This window comes from Coccinella septempunctata, chromosome 3 (assembly GCF_907165205.1).
Source record: "Coccinella septempunctata chromosome 3, icCocSept1.1, whole genome shotgun sequence".
In the NCBI taxonomy this organism is placed as follows: Eukaryota; Metazoa; Arthropoda; class Insecta; order Coleoptera; family Coccinellidae; genus Coccinella; species Coccinella septempunctata.
In genome coordinates, this window is record NC_058191.1 from 133,581 (window position 1) to 159,717 (window position 26,137).

The 26,137-nt window shown below is 32.8% G+C and overlaps 1 protein-coding gene across 4 annotated transcripts; it reads right to left on the minus strand.

Annotated features, from left to right (window-relative positions):
• Nucleotides 1–722: 722 nt before the first annotated feature.
• Nucleotides 723–22,615, minus strand: LOC123309393 (proton-coupled amino acid transporter-like protein pathetic). Of its 4 annotated transcripts, none has more exons than XM_044892496.1 (6): nt 22,466–22,615; nt 6,350–6,557; nt 4,966–5,206; nt 4,455–4,812; nt 2,430–2,611; nt 723–1,891 (listed from the first exon to the last, which is right to left on the minus strand). In XM_044892496.1, the coding sequence occupies exons 1-6, from the start codon at nt 22,541–22,543 to the stop codon at nt 1,450–1,452; spliced, it is 1,509 nt and encodes a 502-aa protein (XP_044748431.1). In that variant the 5' UTR covers nt 22,544–22,615; the 3' UTR covers nt 723–1,449. The 4 variants fall into 4 exon arrangements, with proteins under 4 accessions (XP_044748431.1, XP_044748433.1, XP_044748432.1 ...); XM_044892498.1 differs by lacking the exon at nt 22,466–22,615 and adding an exon at nt 15,077–15,294; XM_044892497.1 differs by lacking the exon at nt 22,466–22,615 and adding an exon at nt 7,765–7,982.
• Between the last annotated feature and the right edge of the window lie 3,522 nt (nt 22,616–26,137).

Genomic DNA, 26,137 nt, shown 5'->3' on the forward strand with positions numbered 1-26,137 from the left:
CATAAGATAGCGTCAAAATTTATTTCAAGAGTTGGGTTCTTTGAATTTTTGGTATTCTCATGGTACGTAATGGTCCTAATGAGAAAACTGGAAAATTTTTATCAGAAATCGTCCAACTTATAGTTTCAAGAGTTGGGTTCTTTGAATTTTTGGTATTTTTATGATACGATTGGTCGATTGCTACGTAATGGTCATAATTAGTAATCTGGAAGACGTGGGTGATATTTTGTGTTTGAAAAAAATTTATCAATTAAATGAAAAACTATATTCCGAAATTCATTGAATTCGATAAAACCGTTTGTGAGATAGAACTGAAATAACATTTTTTTTAACGATTTTCAACAGCTCTTTTATTATCATCTAACCGAGCCGATTCGAAAAATATGGTATAGGAAAAAAGTGTTTCTTATGACTTCATGAATCTACTGTTAAAATATTTGTACGACTCATCCTCATCCTTGTGTATGAAAAAGGATTTTTTCAAAAAATGTTTATTTATAAAGAAACTTTTGTACGAATGTTTTTTCTACAGACAAAAAGATTGCGGCGGGGGCATTTATAATCAACCAACCAGTAAAATGATTCGAATTTGAAACTTCTTTTTATATGATTTCCCGATATATTATACTTCCTTGCCCGAGTCATAATCAGAAACAATCAATTTTCATCGACGCGACGCAGATATAAATGGAATGAGAACTATGGAAAAATAAGTCTAGATGTTAGGGTTATATACGATATAATATTTTTATATTTTAAAATAAATACATTCATGGATAAATTACATATGCTACATTTTTACAATATAAGGAATACTGACTGTTATATTATAGACACTTTGAATCGCATAATAGATAGTAGATAGATATCCATACTACTTCTTATGAGATCAAGAATATAACAATTCGATTCTTCGATAAAAAGCACATCTGTAAAATATACTCTTCAGATATAATTTTTGCTATATGTAAAACTAAGAATCAACGATATGTCTCCACTTTGATTAAATGAGATGCAAAATTTATTGTCATAGTTGCTTATTGTCTTAGTTCTGTGATGATGAAAGTATGATGACTCTATCTATCTATGCAATTTGATATAAAACAATCTTTTGTAGCTATACTGTCGTGCTCTTTCCACACTAGCAGGTTTTGCCATTTATATCACAATACTCCTTTCGTTCTGCCATTGATTTGCTGATAACAAACCGATACAGACAATAATCATTGGTCAACTTGGGCCATCCTCTTCAAGGACCTGCGTGCAGTTGACTCGTTCAAAATCAGTTTTGAACTAAAAACGATCTTTCGAATTAATAACATTGAATAGATAATATAATAATAGGTATTTGTCTCGACAAGGGGGCGTCGGCAAGCCGAATAAATAATATTTGTATTACCTATGCACTTGGTTTGAAAATCACAGATACGGTGAAAATTAAATGAAAAATCAGGTACTTGAAGATTCCTCCAAATTCATTATGTTGAGGACGGCCGAGTAGGTGCCGAAGAAGAAGCCGATAAAGCCGAAAATGATGATCAGGACGTCTTTCCATAGGATGTACTTGTACGGGCCCCATTTGTCGGGGTAGTACGCTAGCATTTCTACCATGGGCGGAAAGATCAGGGCCAGGGCCGAGCTGCTGAAAGACCCAACGAGGGTTATTACTGCCCCCAGGTTAGGCACGGCTATGGCCAGAAGGAAGGTGCAGAAAATCAGCAGCGTCCTCGTGGTATACTCGGCGATTAGACTCTCGCTGGTGTCGTCGCATTTATCTCTGGTCAGCTTGCTCTTCAGAGGCGGCCAGATGATGTTGAAGGGAACGTAGAATTGAAGGGGGAAGGAGAAAAAGATGGCAATGGCCATCATCAAGCGTACCATCTGTGCCAATCTGAAATGAAAAATATAAAATGAACTACGATGATATGTTTTGAGCCTTAATTCGCCCTCTTAAAATAATCTTTCAAATTATAAGGTTCTAAATTAATAAATAGATGTTTGACTTTATACCTTAATCCTTTATAGTTTGATATACACTTAATTCATTTGGTAATTTATTGAAAGTTCTTAAAGCCATGTAGGCCCCTTCTCAGATAAAGATAGTCTATGAATCGGAAAATCAAGAAATTTGAATATATATAAGGTGAGTCTTTGACTCGTACAAATGTTTCAACAGTAGTCTCAAGTTCAATCTACTGTTGAAATATTTGTGCGAGTCAAAGACCCTCTGTATATTTCCGATTTTTCATTATTAATCTAGAACAAATTAGATTTCAGAGACGTGTCATGATGGGGCACTCACAAAGATAGAACTTTTTTATAAATAAACGGAATTTCTATCTGGTTCAGATTAAAAGTTGAGCATCGAAATTGCATACAGTGTGTATGAAAAATGATTGAAAAGTCACATCTAGGTATCGATTACTCACAAGTCGTTCGGCGGCAAATACAGAGTAACGCTTCCTAAATCACAGGCATTCCCGTATTTCAAATAACCAAAGAATCCCACTGCTGTATATAGGCATGTCGTGAAGACCATTCCGGTGTTAAGAACTCCATTCCATCCACCAAAATCTAAGGGTGTTCTCATATTGTTCTCCAAGGGCAAAACCTGAAAAAATAACAGAGGATTGTGAATCATTTTTCGGATTATTACGCCGATTAGGCGATTAATATATGTAATAACCAATAACAACGGTTCTTCTTCGAAAATTCACTGAACACTGTGGTTTTAATAGATTTTTCCGAAAAGTTTGACTGAATTTATCAACTAAGACATAAAAAGCAATAGTAAATTAAAGGGGAGGTTGAAATTAATGAAGTGGCATTGAAAACAGTACACCCATTATTAACGAATTTATTATAATAAGTTTTCTTGTATACAGGCTGTCCCGGGAGTAACCATACATTCATACATACTCCCATCGGAGATAAAGTAGGAGTAGCTGAGTACTACGGATTAACTATAAAATATTTATTTCAGTCTTTCTTCAGTCAGTCAGACTGATATCGCCTAGTCAGAAAGATATTAATTATTTCAATATTCCAGAGCAGGAATCATTAATCCTCATGTTCAGGGAAAAATTTCACTTTGTATTTTAATATCAAATTATTTTTTCGCTTCATAGAAAAAACCTAAATTGAGTTTCAATACGTGGTACTGTGGTACCACTCCACGTTGTCACATTCCTACAATTCTTTTTTTATGAATTTTTGAAATTGGACAATGTTCGGAAAATTGCATTTATTCGCATAAACAGTATTCGTGAAAAATCATTCAGATAGTCGGGAGCTTCAATAAACACATTTCGTAATCAATCAAGAACAAATGAAAAACACTGAAATGCATAATAAGTAATAGAAATAAAGATGGGAATGAATTAATTCCTAACCCCCATAAACCACCACCTTCCCATGTTCCGGAAATTTTATTGAGTTCTCTTCATTAATTTTACTTAATTTTCTGACGAAATCCTCACTGCTAAGAATTTTACTTCAATACGGGTTTTCAAAATCGGTTTTGTACTGCTCTAATTATGTATATCATACGCCAAAGCATGAATATGAATAATAAAACTAAGGAAAATTGGACTTTTTTTTATTCATCGTCCAATTTACAGCATGAACGAAAGTTCCTCATCCATTTCAGGCAAAAATTGAAAATAAATTGAAGATGCAATAAAATACTCTCGTCTTAAAAGTAAATACCTACGTATAATAAAAACTGTTATCAGTGTTATAGTATAAAATTCCATAAAACTCAGTATTAATCAACAATTTCTTTCTGCTTCATTAAGAATAAGCTATTCGAATTTCTAATTATTATTTGATGGTTAATAAAGAGCCGACTTCTTTACCCTGATAATAAAGGAAAGACGAATTACGAGTATTGAAAATTTAAGAACTACATTTCCACTGAAATATAAAATACTGCTAGCACAGAAAAATGAATAATTAGGTACAATATTGTAAATTTCTTATTGTTAGTCATCGAAGAATGACTATATCATCTATATGATTTCATTTATAGTGAAAACTTTTTATATATAAGTTAGGGACGCGCACTGTATACAGTGCGTGTCTTGCTTAAAACTCATTTATTCTGCCGTTTCGATGATAAATCTGTTCTGCTGTACGGTTCCCCCATTGGTTACACATGCGAATTCTTATTCCTTGTCGTTAAAAAATATTTAATGAACATCAACTATGTTCAGTTGAGTTCGTCTAATTTTTAGAAAATTTTTCACAAAACGACCAACTTATAAATGCTAATATTATCTCGATACGATGCTACACATCTAACTTATTTCTATTTATTAAACTCTTCTGTTTGACAAAAATTTATAAGCGAATATCTCTCATGCCATTTTGAAAATACCTGAATTATTTCATTCAGTTGAATCAGCTTGTTTCATTTACGAATTAAGTAGTTGATTAAAAGTTGATTGACTCACCACTCCTATTCCCTCAAAAGCGTATACGGCAGTGCCGAAGAAAAGCGCCAAAGATTGTGGATTTCCTATTTCCTTGATGCTGTTGATGGATGGGACGTCGTGTAGAAGATATCCGAAAATGATTACCAAGCCTGCTATCATCAGCAGTGAGGCCAGTATGGAGAAAGGCGTTAGAAACTTGAGATTTCTGATCCAGTTTAGCAGTACCAAGGGTACTAAGAGAAACGTGAGGAACCAGAAGAAGTCGATGTCGAAGAAATAATGCTTTACCACTTCTTGAAGATTCGCAGCTACGAATACGAAGTAAACGCAGCAGAAACCTATCTGGGTGATGCAGAGGAATATGTTCGTCATAGTCCTGGAAAAGGAACACTAGATATAGGTATACATTTATACTGTTACTCATCGTGAAGGACAACACGTTGTCCTTATGCTATTAGTTGAGTGTTGACAGCGCGACGTCGTTAAAAAAATCCTACAAGATGATCGATGAAGATAAAATTAGACTCACCTAGCCGCAATGGAATACTTCTGAATCCATTTTGGACCTTTCTCGAATGATCGTTCCATGACATCGGCGAAACTGAGCGCAGAACCACCGCAGTTTTTGCACAAATGATGTGCGACACCGACCATAATGTGCATGCAATGTGTGCAAATTGCGCCCATGAAGAGGGTGCCAAAAAGGCCAACTATCCATCCTGCGTTTCTGAAGGCATCTGGCATGGCCAAAATTCCTGTTCCGATGTTACCTGTAACAAATTCCAATCTAGATTATGAAGATGTTAAAGTTAATATCTAATTTCACATGTGGTCGCTGTTAGATATGAGATAAAGCCATTATATCCATCTACAGACGAAGTGCCAATCCCAAAATACACACTTATACAATGCGATCCAACGAAAACTTAACACCTCGATTTTCCGGCTTTAAAAGGAAAATGTGGAAAATCGCTCGGAGCACTTGAAAAATTTGTATCATTTTGATGACATTTGAAGATTAGTTTCCTCTTCTACCAAAGAAGTCAGAAACAAATTTTTGTCATTTGCTCTTTTGTGACAAAACAAAAAAGGCAACAATTTCGAACTTTCTTATTTCTCGTTACGCCACTGTACAAGTGTCATGTTGTCTCTCGTGTTTCCGTTGTGTTTGTAGATCGTTTTTCTTCCATTCATTTGAATTCTGCGTTTGATGTGTCATGACCCAAAAAAGCAAACATACATCGATGCCTAGATCCGGTAGAACTCGTTTTCCCGTTTTATTTTCATTTTTATGACGATTTTCAGTACATGAAAATATTGAAATTTTTTAATATTCTGACAGTGGGTATTTTTCCTTTTTTCCTTGGCCTGTCTTGCTATACAGTTGTCTTGCTCAGTCTGCTTTGATGTTTAATGTTGTTTTCGGTGTTTTTATATTTTTTTATATTCTATTCTGTATTTGTGATGTATTAGATTGATAATTTTAGTAATTTATATGAATATTATGCCATCATATTTTTATATTATCTATGTCACTGTTTATAACATAATTTTCCATTTTTTAGCCTGAACAAGGCACAATAAAGTGCCGAAACGTCGTGAAAGAATAGTTTCTTGTGTTTGTTCCTTGGACCGATATTTCCCAACTGTAATTTCTTATTTCTCTTCGCAGAGAATTGTCGCAAAGTTAACTTTACTGATATTTGAGATGCCCTCCGTCATTTGAAATCATTTCCAGCTTGTTAGCAAGTTTTAGGAACCAAAACCTTAATTTGCCAGGGCTAATAAGGTATGTTTTTGTCCTTACAAGACGGCTGTGATTTCATGGATGAATCTATTTAAAAAAATCGTCATAAATGTTGGTATTTGGGAAAAAAAGGTCTATCATGTATATTTTTCAAGTGGGAACTAACCTTTGAGCAGATGGACAAGTGTTTCGGAATTGGACAAAGGGTGATCCAATTTTCTTTCAATCAAAGGGTCCTCCCAACTTTTATAAAAAGCCGATTCCTCCTCCATATAAACGGAGGTTTCTCCGCTTTGGTAGTCACTGTCCAGCAAATGCTGCTTTTCATCGCTGCCATTCTTTCCTACTTGCTTTGGAGATAGAGCCCTATTTTCCTGCAACAAAAAAATTATCAGTTTATTACTTACATTTAAGACTGAAATTTTCGCCCAAGTTGATGCTTTTCATCACTTACTAAAGTCACTACATAAGGTAAAAATTTGAAGAACACAAAATATACGTTAGCCATGAATTGATTGAAAATTATTGCTGGAAGATTCACTGCCGATTTCATTTGAAATTTTCACATTATTCCTTGTCTCTTATAAAAAGAGTATCTAATGTTTCACTGAGGTATATTTTTCCAGACATGATGAACGTCACGTTTTACGTCAACGAGACATACTTTTCGAGAAATTAAAATATCGGAAAACGAGCAGAAGTACGTCAAAGAAAGTTTTTCTTTATAATTCTCTGATTATACATCGGATATGAAGATCCTTGTTCTTGTCAGATATTGATCTGAATTATTTTGGAAGGATGCACGTAATTTCAGATTATGAATTATAAAAAATGAATGGAATTACTTTTTTGCAAAATTCTTCATGGAAAAGGACCATTTAATTTTAGTATATTCGACATCCGAAATTTTGAAACTATTAGCTCCTTTCGATTAAATCATTTCTAGGTGTAATGAGCCGATTTACTTTTCGAGTAAAATATTCGTATTTTCTTTTTTCAAATTCTAACTTTCGAAATTGGTCTACTCGACTTTTGAGCTGTGAGGATCAATATCAGATGAAACTCAATTTCATATTAAATTTTATCTAGTGTCTCAAGTCCATTCTCAGAAAAACTTGGAGGGTAGATATATGAAAGGATTTCTGCTGTATAAGTGTAATATTTCCATGAGGTTTACAATTTATTTACCGTGCTTTCTAATGTATCTGTTATCGGATATACGGTCTAACTAGGCCTAGGGTTATCATATTATTTTCATAACAGTACCTGAATGCTCATCTGAAGAGAACAATTGAACAATTTTAAATTCCCGCGTTTTTACCATAATTTCAATCAAGATACTAATAATTCAAGAGCAATTCATTCTGGTGGTGAGCAGAAGAGTTCGAGTCTTGGGGAAAATGAACAAACTACTTGGAAAAAATCAAAGATAAAAAAAACATCACTAACACAGTATCGTCTTGATTTTCACCCATCTATGAATTTGTACACAAGGTATCAAGATGTCCATTTTGCTATCAGATTTTTAAACAATATTTATTTGATTCGAATCGACTCTCATTATCTCGTTCGCAATTTTACCTTACACAAGCCTCTAGATTTCAGTTTGTAATCCTTTTTCAATTCCATCATAGAAACATATCACTTCCACATGGTTCAAAACACTCTGTTGGGACCCGGAAGCGAAAGAAAACAACGATACCGATGGTTCCGTTGGTTGATGAAACGTTCAACAAACCAGGAAACTGTCCAAGGCTTAACTGTTTCAATATAAAATGAACGGTATGACTTAATAACATCAAGTACCTACCTACGTAGGTAGGTGGGTTTCTCGCTGGTGAATAACAGTATCTGGGGACCTTTTTCGTCGATCTAAGATAATATGATAAAGAGAATTGCTACGAATATTATCTATAATCCGTGGTTTCTATAGGAAAGTTTGAATTTTCCTGTTCAGAACTTTGTCGAGCTCTCTCTCGAACTCGTTTCTTCCTTGTTATTCATTGTGTAGATTATAATGAAAATAATGAATGCAATTTGTTGGCCAACGCTGGCCACATACAAAGTTATTTCATCCCATAAAATATTCATCATATTTATTTGAATAAGATATTTCGTTTTGCACGGACTAAAAACAGAATTACCTAAGAAGGTATATTACGATTTTTCACTAACATAAAAGTTATTAAACCAAGACACGTGTCGCGTGTTTGCACGGACTAATATGATACCTATATGACATAATATGTTACAATAAATTTTCTTCACATACACGTATACTTACTCCTCACTTGCAAGATTTCTGAATGAATCAATGCATAAACCAAAAATGTTGTATAATTTAAAATTTAGTTGTTATGTATATTTTGAATGAAATTTCAGAAGTGCAATGAAAAGAAAAAAAATTCCATAAACATGGGTTCGTAAACATTTCATTTTCGAGATACAGGGTGTCAAAGTTTGGATTTTTATCAAGTTTTTCTCTTATAGTATCTATACTTCATTCAAATTTATTTTAGCAGTCGGTTGGCCATGAAATAATTTTCTCAAGTTTTTGTAACTAGAACGAAGTTAGGTTGGCAGTCATGAAATGTCGTTAATGTCATAACGCCGTTGCCACAACTTATATCAATTAATATTACGAAAATGCCAAAAGTGATTGAAAAAAGAGACAGGGTTTCAGAAAGTGCTATTTAGAATTCAGGTCTGCTCATTCAAATAGTTATACCCTGATATTTTAAATAAACAATGCGTCAGACGATAGCGAACATATTCAATGTAAGAGAATTTATATAATGTTTCATCTGAATCTAAAAGACTTATATTTCAGCTAAATATTTCTACAATCAGGAAGATTGTGAATGAAGAGGATGACAAAGAATTTCCTTCTATTGGGAGACCCAAAAAAGTGGTGGTATTTGAGAATTTTATGTTTGAGTGAATTAATGTTAAAAAAAAATTTACTACAGGATATTCGATAAATGTCATCGGAGAACAAGTTCCCTAAAATTGATTTTTCTATTTTTCATTTGACTTGTCCTATACAATGTAAATGTCTTAAGGTACTAATAAATACCTAATTATTATTATTACATCAATGTATTAAGATGAATAGCCACAAATACGCGCAAGTTGTCCTGATACTTGTTTATTCATGTTAAATTATTGTTCAACGGTGAAGTTGCATCTCAACTTGAAACTTCCTTCAATTCCTTTTACTTATATTGATGCAAGATGATTTTTGTTGAAGAATTTAACATTCTTGTAATTATCTGTTAATTCCTTCGGGAGATACCCATTCCCAACCATTGCATCATATGCATTTCATCTTTGGGTTGATATTTTTGAAATCTACAGCTGATGTAACGTATTCAAACTTTAGCCAAAGAAGATAACGAACATTCACTCTCCTCAAGCTAGTGCATATTATGATATTATACTGATCTCTAGTATTTTCCATGCAAATATTTGGATTTGGTATGTATGCCTTCAATCAGTTTGTATAAACTTCAATTATGTTCGTCACATATTTTCCTAAGAGATTCGACATTGTAATAAAATACGTAATAACAGAAACTTTTACGTAGAACGGGCAACATAGCGTTGATTTAAAACCCAAAAATGTTTTGACAAGCGTCATAACCCCACATTTTCGTACTATACAGAGTGAAATGTGTCAAATTTCCATGGCCATCCGACTGCTAAAATAAAATTGAATGAAGTATACACTTCACACGATATTCAACTGAAATTTGGCATAGACATTGCAACTGAGAGTTCACACCATATGACACGCCAATTTTGATAGCAAATCTTCCTAGGTTTTTCTCCAGAACTTCTTTTGGTGAGCCACTGTTAATTTGAAGAAATGTATAGAAGAATCTTTGTTGTTTTACTTAACTTTATGGTCACTTGTAGTTTTGTCGTATCTGCTACCGATTTTGAGAGATTTCGAACGATTCTCTCGAAATCTTCAGAAAAATCCAAGTTGTCATAAAAATTCAGTTAGTGCAGGTGAGAATACATTCATTGTTAGTTTCGACATAAAAAAATTTAACTTTTTTGTTTATCTTGTGAAGCGTAGATACTTTATATAAGATAAAAACTTGAAAAATTCTAACTTTAACACAAGGTGTTCGAAAACGAATCGTTTGCGGTACCATGTTTATGAAACTTTTTTTTTAAATTACTCAGGGAATCTCCTCTTTTCGTTTGTAAGTTCAATTTAGGGGCACTCTGTATATTATATTATATATTGATTTTGAAACTGACGAAAGAAAACTGGAACTTTCATTTTGAATAGGTATTCTTTTGCTCGTTCTTTCACTGTAGCTAAAACAATAAAAATTTTAGATGTCTCCTATCATCTGAAGATGGTTACTAGTTAAGTAACTAGTTAGACCTCATAGATTAGTGAATCGTAAAAATAACAAAAAATCGAGTCCGCAAATGGCATTGCATTTTGAAAATAAAATATCTTCTGTGAACATAAGAATAAATCTCTCAAAAGATCTAAGAAAGGAGCGGGAATAAGTGATTCATGAAGTCCATTGGAATAATGTCGAAGTTCTTTTTGTTGCTGAATTTTCACAATTGATACAATGATACAAATTTCGTACAAAGAATCTCTTTTCTATTTGCATTGCAATTTTTGTGTGGCGAGTCTCGGTGAGAAATTTGTCTCGGTCTGGCCGTCTTAAAATTGAATAGTCTAGAAAAGGGTAATTTAATATCGTCGTGTAGTTGATATGTACTGTAGTTGATATGTACTGTGATTCCCATCACAGTGTGGTGGATGCGCTTTTCTTATATTCGCGATGTAGTAATTATTTAAAAGCGAAGTCGAACTATTTATGTTGAGATTAGTAGTTTTTGAATTCCCCCTCTCTCTTCAAAATTATGATGCATAATGCATAATGAACGCTATTTTTATAGGAGATTTCACCCAAACATATACGAGTCCTATAATATTCCTCCAACACATGAAGAAGAGATTTAGATTTAGAAAATTGAATGTTTCTATATTAATGAAAAATTATGACGCAAGCCTCCCACGCTGCACATAAAGAAAGAATCCGTTAAAGCATTTTTGTAGCAAGTTATATCATATATTAAATGATAACGTATTTATGATTGGACCTTTCAGGTTTTTTTTGCGAACTCTCGTATTATATGCCTTACTGTATGATACCTATTACTAAAATTTTTCCACCTTATGCACATGCTATATTGCTGGATATAAAAAAAAGGTAGAATATTAAGTATAGGGTTTGATTAATTCATTGATCATCGATGACCATTAAAGAGAATATCTGATTTATTCAACTATAGGTGACTATAACTCTACCTATATGACTTGGAGCTTGATGAATATTTCACGTGAAATGTATCAACTGATCATGATAATGATAAAACAAAGATTCGAAAGCATAAAAGGTGCTGTAGGTTTTGGGGGGTTGGTGCCATTGAACTCTATGGGAACTTCTCTTCCCATAGAGTTCAATGGTTGGTGCAGAGCTTAACCCTTCTACGCTAGATGGAATGGTTGAATTGTTAGCATTAATATTGATATATGTCCCAGGATTACACTGTCCTTTACAGATGTTTTTCATCTTTCAATTTCATTTTATACTCAGTGATACACAAAAATGGAAGTACCTAATGAATTCATCATAAAAATTTCTGGGAATATATTTCTCCTAGTCGAGATAAGGAACGATCAGTCCTTTAATCATATCTACGAAGTGATTTTTATGTTGTCTGTAAATACAAAAACAAAAAGTAAGTATCTGACTATTATGTTTTCTAGCTACAATAACTACCATCTGATAGTCGTACACAATACGTATTGTGACAACGTACGTTGTCAAAAACTGTTTTAATCTGTTTATCTTGCCTACAGTCAGAAGACGAGAAAATTTCCAACAACTTAGTAAATTTGGTAGGAATAAAATTCCCAATTAAATTAGGAATTAAAAAAGTCCTATGCATTTTTTCTAGAATGCGCCATTTTTCAGCTAAAACCGTTTGTCATTCAAAACAATACTCCACTAGTATAGTCGACAAATGAATTTCTTACATTACATCAAACAGTTTTTGAAATTGCAACAACTGTTGAAAATGACTGCCTTCAGCTAGGATACAAGAGTCCAGTATTCGAAAATATCGAGGAATTTGTTATTCATTTTATGTAACGGTTTTTATCCTGTACAAACGCCTACGAACCTTTCCGACTGTAAATCACTCAAAGAATAATACACCGAGTTGATTTCCCATGTTTTGGAAACAGCCTGTATATGAGGTGGTGTATATGCTATCAGACAACGTTTGTGAAGAAATGTAAGTGATTTTCTCAAAATACGAAAAAGGCATAAACCTCGGCATAAACTTAGGTAGCTGGTGGTGAATGTATTTAAGTACCTATGTCAGATTATATCCTCATTTATTTCTTGGTTTACATGTCTGTATCAATCATACATAATCACAGAAATTTAAATCCCAACCACGGAAATAATATTCCGAAAAATAATCAGTACTCCAGATTTCCAGACAGCTTGTCTGACACATTTATTTTTTATGTTTGTGCTGAAAGATTGGCCGTGCCAAAGACGGTCATCGTGACTCTTCCCTTATCGTTTCTCGAGAGTTGAAGTTAAGAACAAAGACGACACAATATATCGTCTTCGAGCGATAAACAACCATGACATAAATTAGATTAGTAATTTTCCAAGACTATTATCGAAAAAAGAGTAACACCAACATGTCATGTGTTTACAAATTCCTTTCATTAGCCATGTGCGAAACGAGATAATTTTCCAACAGGAACATAACGATTTAATTTCAACGCATTCCATTCGATGATTTGATATCACTCGCCCGAAGGAAATGTGATAATTATTGGCAATATTATTGACCGAAAAAAATGGCCTTTTCTCTACAAATATGATACATATCCTTATCCATTCGAAAATAAGCAAAACAATTATGAAGAAAGTCTGTATATTCAAAATTATGATATGAAATAGTTCTTGAGTTTCTTATGAAACCCTTGAAAAATTATTTGAGTGCTGTTGCAAGAAAGCAAATTTGGTATAATCCTTGTACGCTTTTTTACTCCTATGAAAAGATGTGGGCATAATGAAAATCCATAATTCAACATAGATTATGTACATGATTGGACTGAAACAGTATAAAAACACTTCACTGATCTGGTATAGATTAGTGTACTATTTCTTTGCCCACCTTACCTCCCCTTGAGAATACTCTAAGTAAGTAAGTAAGTAAGTTTATTCATGTTATTATTCAACTGCTGTATTTTTACTCGTCTAAAAACTAACACACTTCTACGAAAGAGGTCTGAAATCTAAAGAAAAGAAATCATTCAACTTGTACAAAACAACTTCACACAAAAATGTTCTTACTTTTTTCTTAAATACCTTCAGAGGTATTTCACAGATATTTTTCAATTTTTGAACATCAAATTAATCGAAAATGGCGCATTATACGAGAAAATATGAAGATTACTTTTATTTTACAAAACGTTCGAATATTTATTAGAGAACCATCTTAGTTTCAAGAGATTCTTTGAATTTTTGTTATTTTTATGGTACGTAATGGTCAATGAGAAAACTGGAAGACGTGGGTGATATCTTGTGTTCGAAAAAGATTAATCAAATAAGTGAAAACTTTATAACAGTGGCGGTTCCAGAAGTCATTTGGGCGAGCATAATTCTATGAGGTGTTTGTTGATATAATTTAAAATACTATTCGACCCGTCCGAGCATATTTCAACAACAAAAAAGTTTTTGATTTACTGAATTTATTAGTTAGAGACTCGCACTGTGAAAATATTGTACATGCACAGGAATATAGCTATCTCACCCTCACGGAATATCTCAAGCTCAAACGCACAAAGTAATAGTTTCCTCATTGTTTATCCACATATTGAATGAACAGGATGTGGACAGGGAGAAATCTTGAAAATGTAAAAGGAATCTGGAGAGATCAGAGATCACCATCTCAGAACACATTAGATCAAATTTGAACTTATGAAACGGATTAAACCTACCGATAGTAACCGGTATTATTCGGTTAACGTGAAATAATATCCATGACATTGAAAAATCGGTGGAGAAATTCGATATGCAATTTCTGTTCATTAACACATGGACAAATGGATTATCTCAGTCAGAATGTATCATAATGATTGATAATAATTATATAATCAATCCTCTCAGCTTCCTTTGAACGATAATCCTACACCATTTGTACTTTTTTCTATATACATTAGTTCTATTTGTTTAATTCAGAATTGCTTTCAATTTGAAAATATGGTATTCCTTCTATTGGGGATAATCATTTTCATTAAAGATCGAAAAAAAAGAAACTTTCTTAAATCTTCTCTGTTTACGTTCCTTGAGGTAAATTAAATTCCAAAAGTGTGCGTTTTCCTCAGAATATACTCAATATGGATTTGCTGAAAATTTCGGGTGCCAAATAATAACGATCCTCCTGGCTTCGGTCGAATCATTTGAAAACTTATAACAATAGATGAATAAAACAAACTGAAAATATTTCCGAAAGTGGTTGAGAAATAGAAATATATTAGTGAACTTAATTTTTGTGTGAATAAGTAAGAAAACCAATAATTATTAAATACAAATGAGATCGCTTCTTTGGTTTATGAGTGCACTGACCTCAGAAGTGAATCTAAACAGACCTACAATGAATAATAACATATAATATTATTTCTTGTAGCCTCAACCGAAAAGATCTGAGTGCTACAAATAATAAAAATACGCCTTCTACAATATTTAGAACACGAAAAAAAAAGACAAGAAACGCAGGAAGGTAGAAATATATACCTGGATAAATAAATATTTCCAAAACTCACCGAGTGATAATCGTCAATAGTTCCATAAAGGGTAGGCATTTTGAATAGTCTTCGTATTTACTCAAGTTCGGAACTACTAATCACAATTATGTTGTTTAACGTCAAATCTCCTCTCTGTTGCTCCCCAAGTATTTGCTTCCGAGTGAGAGAAAGATAACGAAGCCCGCATGGAATTCGAACACGTTAACAAGACCCGTACACGGATACTAGTCGATTTCGAGTACCCCCCACTATATATATATATATGCTCAATAATCATCATGGTGATTGGTCTTTAGAAAATAGAAGAACCTCAGAGTGTTAATTGAACAAGTAAATTTCCACTGGAGTTAAAAATTGCATTGATATACATACCTGCTCATCTAACTCATATCCTTTTATCTAGCCAGGATTTAGGGAATTAAGTTTAAGAAACAAACTTCTGTATTTTCAATATACAGGGTGAGTCTTTGCCCCGTTCAAATATTTTAACAGTAGATTCTTGAGGCCAAAAGAAACACTTTTTTCCTATACCATTTTTTCCGAATCGGCTCGGTTTAAAACATACAGACTGTTGAAAAACCATAAAAAATGTTATATTTAGTTCTCTCACAAACGGTTTTATCGAATGAAATGAATTTTCGAATATAGTTTTTCATTTATTTGATGAATCCTTTCGTACCACAAAATATCAGCCTTGTCTTCCAGTTTTCTCATTATGACCATTACGTACCATAAAAATACAAAAAATTCAAAGAACCCAACTCTTGAAACTAAGTTGGACGCGATCTAATGAATATTTGAACGTCATAATGATAAAACTGGAAGACGTGGGTGATGCCTTGTGTTCATAAAAGGTTCATCAAATGAGTGAAAAACTATATTAGGAAATTCATTTGATTCGATAAAAATGTTCGTGAGATAGAACTAAAAATAACATTTTTTTTATGGTTTTTCAACTATCTGTATCTTTTAAACCGAGCCGATTCGGAAAAAATGATAAAAAAAGTTTCTTTTGACCTCAAGAATCTACTGTTAAAATATTTGTATGAATCGAAGACTCGCCCTGTATAAAGTGGAGAGCACAGCTAAGAACAAAATAACCTTCACGGATAATGGTGAAATGGTCCATCTCGATTATAATGGCAATGAAGGCTGATTAAACATTTGCATGTAAATCAAGAATTTATATCATTTTTCAATTAATCCTTCGAAACAACAAACATAAAAATTCTTTTTCCATATTGGTCAAGGTTACGAAAAATGAGATAAGATTACAGAATATTGCATAAAAACGCATTGATTCCTCTTTTGTAATATGGGAGATGAAAAAATTGATATTAGTTGCAAATGCAAAAAATGTCCAACCCTCTGAATGGAAAAAAATATCCAAGGTTCATTGGATGGAAAAACTCCATACATTTATATTATGTTCCATACTGTTTTGTCTCCAACTGATAATGGTTTTGAAAAAATGTAGAGGTTATATGAGAACTATTTGAATATCGAAAATAAATTATTATCTTTTACATTCAATTTCTTCACTTAATGTTAATCACACCATTCAATGATGGAATAGATGTATTATTTCAAAAGGTTCAAAAATGTGAAATTAGAAAAATGGTTTTATATTAACCCCGTTGAACCATTTTCACCTACATACTGTTCTATTGTTGAATCAGTATAATAAACCTTGAAAAGTGCCTTAGAAGATTTTTTATTAGAACTGAAAACCCAACATGAATATGAAAACTAGTATCATGATATTATATTTCACTATAAGTTGTACCATCTCAGCAATTTATATTGATTTCTTATTCTTTTGGACTGTAGGATGTATTTGTTAGAAAAATATTATATCTTTTTGGAACATCAAATTGATATACTGATGGTTCCCTTTGGGTCCACGATTTTTTCTTCAATATATGTTATACAACTGATTAATTGATTGTGTTGTAATGATCATCATTTAAAGCAATATAGAAATTATTTTGATCACAAAAACATAATTTTGAATATGGTCGAATTTAGTATACAAAAACTTGATATAGTCACTATAAGTGCAGTTGGCTCTGATATGCTTATATTAGTCTAAAAATTCAAAAACTTGGCAGTAAGTGGCTAATTCTTGAAGGACCAGTATATAAGGATGGACCTTTAGTACAAGTATCGGACATTATACTCTTCATTTCAGCAGATTTGATCTCTTATTATTTTCCTCAACTATTATAAGATTCATGGATTCTCGTATTGAAATTTGCTGTTTGGAAATCAATATTCTTTAGTCTTTATAAGTAGAATAATTGACAAATATACATAGAAAAACGGTGCCTACATACAACATATAAATCCGAGATGAAACTGATAGATTTGTGCAAAAATCGTATATGTATTCTCTTTATTCATTATTATCAGTTTATAGGTACGTCAAAACCCAAGTTTCATATTCGTCTATTTTGCATAATGACCGATGTATTAATTGCTCTTAAATATCCCTTCAATCAATCGATATATTTGTATTCCTAAATAAGGTTCCCATAATAATTCTGAATGGAAATTTTCAATCTCCGTTAATTTGACCGTGAGTAATATCAGTCAAATATTTGCCCAGTGGAATATTCCACTGGATCTGAGTTGACCGGGAAACCACCCCGCACAGTGGAGTACCACATTGGGATTTTAGGTGTTTCTAAATGTAAACAATGGAAAGACAATATTTCCAGATCACACAGAGGATGATAACTCTGATTACATTGAAACATATGAGTCAAAAGTTACAAATATATACCTATTATTTCGACACAGGGTCTCATTAAACATCACGGTGGTTATCAATTACGGAGTTCCGTGATATTTACTTCGAAACCCTTCAGTAAAAAGTAACACATCATTTATGAAGACCTTTGTGTGATACTTTCCCATTTGTTCGTCCATCGAAGTGATTATGAAAAAATATTATTAATCAATTCGGGGTACCTACTCAACAGAATTACAAGTACCAAGGCAAAAAAAATCGAATTATTTTTTGCCGCCCAATTGAGACGCCACTGGTCGCGCATGAAGCACCTTTGATGGTGGCGAATGGAAAATTCCATATCGAGACAATAACTAGACACCCTAATCGACTAATAAGCATTTGAATTCGGACAATAGTTACCTCAATTATGACTAGGTAGAATATACTTTCTTAATTACAAACCAATAAATCTTTGATAAGATATAGGACAATATTTCGGTGTGCTATCCCCTCATAAGAATTTCATTGATACAGGATGTCCGCGCCATGGGGCAGCGGTCGATTACTCTAATTCTATTAACTTTACAAAAAAGAGTTTCAAATGAAACTTTCCTCTTTTAAGTAGAACATCTCCTAAAATTATTAAAAACTATACAAAGTGTTTCGTTTCTTCTACATAGCTATCAACTTCGTTATTTTAAATGGAACACACTATATATTTTTACATTTTTGAATTCCTTGTTGAATTTCAATGTAAGTCTGATTACACAACTATATATGAGTTCTTAAAGGTTTTCGAGAAATTTGACTTTTTATTAATATTTTGACAGTTTGAGGACTATAGCTCCGTCCCTATTTTATGTAATTGATTCAAATTTAGACTATGTCTAGTAATAAAATAAACACTCAAAATTTTCTTTGTTAATAACCATATTAGATCCATTATCAAATCCGAAATTCATCGAAAATCTTCATTTTTTTAAATGGCAATCCAAAATTCTTATAAACCACTGACTGTAAACTGTAGTTATGATTTTTGCTAAACATTTTCTTTTAATAATTACGTTCGAATTGCTTTAATCTGAGTCTTTAGGTAATCAATGTAAAAATGACACATTGAACTTCATCCATAACCGACACCCCAATTTTAAAGGAAATTCTAGGAGGTCAAAGCTTAAAATAATTTCCCATTAAAATATACATGAAGAGTGTGCATTCGCGAAGTTGTACACATCGCCAAAATCGCCGAAATTTATATTCACAATGTTTGAATGGGGTCTATAATGAAAGCAAGGCTTTCATCGAGACATCCAGTGTATATCCACAATTAATAACAATCCAAATGTTTATCGAAAATTATTGAAGATTTTAACACTCACGATAAATACGAGTGAAAGTCGAAAATATGGTAAACAAATTTTTTCAAATTTGTATGTTGGGTCAACGATTATCTCTATAAATCAGGTTATTTCGTTTTACACTGTAATCACTCCTGTTTGATTGAATCACTATGAAATGAGGAATAAGGACAGTGAAGTGATATTCGTCAAAGCAGTTTTGCTGATGTAGAGAAACAATTATTGCCACCATACATTTTATATCATTTTGTTTCTTTTCAGGTTGGAGAGAACTAGAAGATTTCCAAAGGAAAAATGTGGAGCGGATCTTCTGAAAGTTTTTCTAATGGTATTTTTATTTTTTGCATATCAAGCCAAAAATATGCAGGACTCCGGAATAAACCTATTTTTAGTGTTGTTATTTTTTCCTTCTATGGAACAGCCTTTATGTTCAATATCAGTTGAAAAGTCATCAAAATAAAACCTACGAGTTTATGAGGACCTGTTATTGAGACCAAATCATTTTAAGGAAAATATAAATAGTTTATCTACCCACTCGAGCAAGAGTGCTTCTTACGTTTAAGCATGGAATAGTAATCTTCAATAGATAGCCTAATAAACCATGTCATAAGTATTATAATCTGACCAAATTAAACCCTTCAAAGATCTACCCAAAATGTAGCAAAATAATTGTTCAAAATTGCTACTCGCTGCTTGCCAGAAGTTTGTAGGTATACTTTTTATTACAGTGTGTTCATCACAGTAGCCTTGGATGCGATAACTCGCCCATTCACCCAGCCATAAAATTGAAATTTAACTGAATATATAAAAAAAGAATTGAGGTTTAAAAAGAGAAATTATAACACTAAAATTAACCTAAAATCGTACTGGAAATATAAAATTATAATTGTATAACGATAAGTTGATCAACCCTATTGCACTCTTCATAGATAATTCCCTCCCCCCTATACCTACTGTGAATATTACTTTTTGAAAATCTTGAACACTCAATAATCATGTAAACATAAAGAGTACTTAATTTTTTCATTATCCTCTCTGAACAAACATTTACAAAACTCGCATTCTTAATTCCACAAGATTCGATGGAGTGTATTTCGTCTCAATGAATATGAGATGTAAATTCTTTCTAAATAAGTAAATTCTTTCAAGTTGACATAATCATCACATGATAACTTCGAAAGAATATTCCATACATTTATTGATTCTTTAACGTGTAATATACCAACACTGCCTTTTGTGTATCTTACGCGTTCTTTCAGGTCGATGATTTAGGAAGACAAGAGTGATTCACTAGCTTTTATCACATGCACTCAAATAATTAGTTATTTTCCATGATTCGGAAAAAATAGTAACATGTCTTTATTGTAGTTCAAAAATGTCTTTTTGGACCAGTGGCGGTTCCAGGAGTGATGTTGGGGTGAGGGCATAATTTTATATTTGAATTTCTATCTTTGTTGATATGAAATAAATAGTTATATAATTATAATTGTAAATATGCCATATGTTTGAAAGAAAACCACTTTTAACTCATTCATATTTGAGGAGGGAAATAAAGTCATTTGTCGATATTCGAAAAAAAAGTTCCCAAAGGGAGGGGGGGGCATGGCCCCTCCACTTGAACCGCCAACCGCCCTTTTTGGACTGTGTTACGGGAGCTATGAAGGGGGAAATGGTTCACAAATTTGTTAAACGTTTCAGAAAAATTTGATTTCACATATAGAAACGATCAACCCTCAACTGGTTTCGGGCTCATTACCTCATCATCAGCGTAACGATGATATAATCTTAGATTCATGATAGATTATAGAGAGATATTTTTCTTGAGCTTCAGTCATCAAATTTGGTCACATAATCTCGAAAGAGCAATAAATTTGCTACTCTTGTAGCAGTAGTTTTTTCTTAAAGACTGCATAGATGCCAATAAAATGAATATCACGGTTCTGAAGTGAACAAAATGATTCATATTTTTTTCAATAGTTTTATCGGTGGAATTTTTTCTTTCAACAAAGGCTATCCCAGATAGGGAGCTTTCGAATGACAATAATCGACTTTTTTACTTGCTGTTTTTTTACTTCCCTAATTCTAATATGATATCTAACCTCACAAAAATGATAAAGACGGAAATATTCACCTGAGCGTTTACAAAAGAAATATACCATAATAAATTTCAGATTCTCTTGAGTCTGAACGTGGATTGACATTGATATTCAATTACAGGAGCTTTTAAATAGAGTATATTTAAACTTCTCCCTTTTCTTTGTTATAATTTTAGCCATAACATTAAGGCAGTAAACAAGCAGCTTGTACAAAAGTTAATATGTCAAATGGAGTAGTTTTGCTGAACAGAAAACATGTCTACCATTAAAAATTCCATTGGAAAAAGATGACTCTGTTTACTCCAGAATCAGGATATTCATGTCCATACCATGCCCGCAATAAGAGTTTTTGGTACCTATTAGAGACAAACTCTCTCTGGTACCCATGCATTTTTATCTAGTAGCAGAAACAAACTCTGTCTCTGCTAGTAGCTTTAATACTGTCAGAGTCTCTGATACTGTCTCGAGATATGTGCCCAAATTTGATGAGGCTACAAGGTTAACTGATGTATAATTGATTAGGAAAAAAAGTTAATCCACCATGTGTTGATATTTTTTGTTGGAGTCGCTTGTACGACCTTCCCTTAAAGCTTTGGCCTTCTAAAAGTAGATGCCCTGTATAATCTAAATGAACGAGATGCTGATGGACCGAGCATTTCAGAATCACGAAGTGATTATTTTTGAATATTATAGATCTATTAAACTTTTATTGCTTCTATATAACTTTTGAAAGCAAAATAATTTCTTTTTTCTTGGAAGAAACAGCTGATTTCTCGATTTTATATTTTTTTTTTGAGGTAGGATATAGGTACATAATTGAAGGGGCTCAAAAATCCACGAAATCATATGACTTCAAATTTTTTCAATTAATTGTACTTATACAATTCATTGCCAGTTTTAGTCTGGCATTTGAAAAGCATAAGATTGCCGAACTCAAAAGGCTTACTAATGATAATTATTCAAATCACTCAACATATGTTTGGATAAATGAACAGTTCAACAGATCTATCTGATGGATCGTAAATTTCTCCCTGATTTAGCCGAGATCTAAGAATGAATTATTGTCCAATATTGTAGGCCGTCGTGATATGCGTCATATTGTTCTGCAACAAGTGGAGTTGAGGTTAGAAAACCATCAAATCCCAAATTTCAAACAATCAATAAAATCCACACAAGCACATCATCATAGCCATTGAATGAATTCGATATTCATATTTACGTGTAGCTGAAGTGACGTGGTGGATGGGGAGTCCTTCATCCTGCTTTCAGGTTCAGTGTAGGACCTCACCAACGACATGATGAACACTTCTCCGATGATATCCGATGACACCAAAAGGAAATCTTCTAATCTCTGTCGATATTGTTAACTATACTTTATCGAACAGTAATACGCTTCGAATGTTTTTCCACTCGCATGTATTCAGCGTCATTTTCACCGTGAGGAAAACGGAATTTGTAGATTGCGCCTCTCTTGCAGACGGGAAACACGAATTCAGAGAGGACGGATCGATAAAAGCGAACGAAAGGGCGTCAGATACGTCCGGCATCTCAGTTTATATTGAAGCATTAAAGGGGTGAATCAACTATTAAATTTCCATATGATGAAGTTGTGGATTTTTATTTTTTTTCCTATTGTCCACATTTAAATACCTTATTCAAACGATAATTTTCTACTGTTTACGATTCTGTATAGAACAGAGCTGATTTTATAAGAAATAAGTGAATTTTCCTAAAAAAGCAGCCGAAATCTGGCCTGTGCCCTGGACTACTATTCAGAAGTATTTTTAAACCGACTATACATCAAAATTATTGTTGAAGTTGAAACAATTATTCCCTAAATAATAGAGTTTCATTTTTATCTCTATACTAGCTGACCCGGCAAACCTAGTTTTGCCATTTAAATTATTTCTAGGGTAGATAATAATAACTAACTCATCGTGAGTGCTCGATTGGTCGTAAGAAAAAGGAATGCCTTTTTTTCTGTTCTGTACAATTTTTTTTGGGAATATTTTGTTATATAAACCTTGCCCTAACAATAATAAACACAACAAAAAAAGAATTGTCCAATTTGGTGCGATCGTTTGAACAATAAAGCATTTTGAAGTAAACCATAGATCCTCTTTTATTAATATAGATATGGCAGATATCTCACGAAATTTCCCAATATTTTCTAATTTTACAGAATCGAAACAACACAAATTTCCTATATGGATATCCACTTCGGTTGTCCGAGGGACTTATCTGAAACTTCAAGCCGTACCTATAATAAATATCAAAGTTTTTTTTTGGTTTTATTTAACCCTCACGGTGAAATGTTAAGTACTCACGTATTTGTGCCATCAGTTGTCCGATGGACGAACAATAAAACCACCTAAACTCTCCAAGAGTACTCTACCCATTGACGCCGCGAGTTTTGTATAATCAAAATGGCGACTAGGTTTCGACTGATTGTCGAAAATTTCAGCTTGTTTTCAAGTATCTTACTACGCCATCGATGTTTAGATTTCATGACTAATTTATGGTTGTCCGGTGAACCTACACGGCGTAGATAATAATCGAAGGGACAAAATTAAAACGCAAGAAAATAATAATTTATTGTAAATAGAGACATAATAAAAGTTCATAACAACACAAAAACGAGAATATAATAATATTAATACAATGGTTGTGCATTGCACTGTGGAATGAGATCAAGGCTTCAGCTTCTTCATCCTAAAAATTTGAATGTCTGAAATATTTGATCAGGAAGAAAAACGCTGCTACATTAGCCATTTTTTTTATGTTTGTAACTTGAAACATGCCGTAAAATATCTCTTCTTTATCCAAATGCAGTGCTTAATTGCCTCAAACACTTCGTACATTAGACTTCATAATCAAGTTTTGTTTTTTTAAGGAATGGAAATTCTTTTGAAAGATCTTCCATAAATTTGCATTTTCTTTTTTTATTATCCATTTAGAATATTCTTGAGAAAAATACTGAATTCAAGATTTTGACGGACGTTTTCCAGTGACGGACTTCTTTAACGATTGACGGACTGTCCGTCACAATGACGGACGTCTGGTCACCTTAGGCCTGATGTTGATCACATAAAAGTTGATTCAGCCAAATTCAAGTTATACCAAGTGCCTATCGAACTCCCAAAATAATATGAAATCTGTATATTCCCTTAAATATGGAAAGCAGTATAATGATTTTAGAGAGAAGAAATTAATTACTATTAATTATATGTATAAGTATATGCGTCCTACTCTTAACTTAAAATGGCTACATCTTTTTATCAGGGCCGAATCGGAAAAAATTAAAAAAAAATTGTTTCTTTTGACCTCAAGAATCTTCTGGTGAAATTTCTTTACGAGTCAAAGACTCACTCCTGCGAATAGTTCAGTGATTCTATATATCTATATCTATCTATATCTCTGGTCCTACTATAACGAATAAGTATTGTGAATCACTGAACTAAATATAGCCGGCGTCATAATAATCGGATTCTACTGTATTCGCAGGAGTGAGTCTTTGACTCGTATAGAAATTTTAACAGAAGATTCTTGAGGTCAAAAGAAACACTTTTTTTTTAATTTTTTTCCGATTCGGCCCTGATAAAAAGATGTAGCCATTTTGAGTTAGCATAATGAGCAGTGCCTCCCCTGGAAAAACTTTTAAACAGAGTTGCATTCAGCCAAAGTACCCAAAACGGTGCATTATACGAGAAAATATGATGAATACTTTCATTTTACACAACGTTCAAATATTCATTAGATATAGCGTCCAACCCTTGAGTATGTCGAATACTCAAAGGTCCAACTTACTTTCAAGAGTTGGGTTCTTTGAATTTTGGTTATTTTTATGGTACGTACCTAATGGTCATAATGAGAAAACTGAAAGGCGTGGTTGATATCTTGTGTTCGAAAAAATTTTATCAGATAAATGAAAAACTATATTCCGAAATTCATTTTATTCGATAAAACTGTTTGTGGTACCTACCTATAGTCTCATGAAGATGCTTTGCTGATATCGAAATAGGTACAATTAAGTACTTATAGGTAGTCGTTTATGAAATCATGGTATTTAGCTTTTCAGCTTAGATTTTCATTATTCGAATGATAATTTTGATTAAATGAAAAACTTTTGTTGGGAGATCGGGAGAAATTTCCAAGAACAGTGAACAGGAAGTGAAATGCTTCACCAGGCAGTTTTTCTAGCAGTTTTTCTATAGGCGGATCGTCCTGTCTGCAAAATTATATGGTACCCCGTTACATTAACCTCTGTTGAAACTCGTACATGCTATATTGTTTGATAACCAAAAATGTATTGCTAACACCCAAAAGAATATATTTATGTATGAATATAAAATACTACCTGATCCGGCAAACCTAGTTTTGCCATTTAAATTATTTCTAGGGTAGATAATAATAACTAACTCATCGTGATTGCTCGATTGGTCGTAAGAAAAAGGAATGCCTTTTTTTCTGTTCTGTACAATTTTTTTTGGGAATATTTTGTTATATAAACCTTGCCCTAACAATAATAAACACAACAAAAAAAGAATTGTCCAATTTGGTGCGATCGTTTGAACAATAAAGCATTTTGAAGTAAACCATAGATCCTCTTTTATTAATATAGACTAGATATTGTATAATATATAGTAAAGCATATTAATTCATTTTAATTTCTGAGGGCGATCTTCTGCATTTTAAGTTTTAGCTCTTCCGCCATTTTTAGGGACATTTATTTTATTTGTTAAAGGAGAAACTGAACAGAAGAACTCTGCGTGTTGTATCCAACGCAGAACGCAAATTAAATTTTATATACTGTAAATTGATTCTAAGACATTACTTTTATTGTTGAGAAACGATACATTCGAGTTCTGACTATTGTGATAAATAAAGCAGA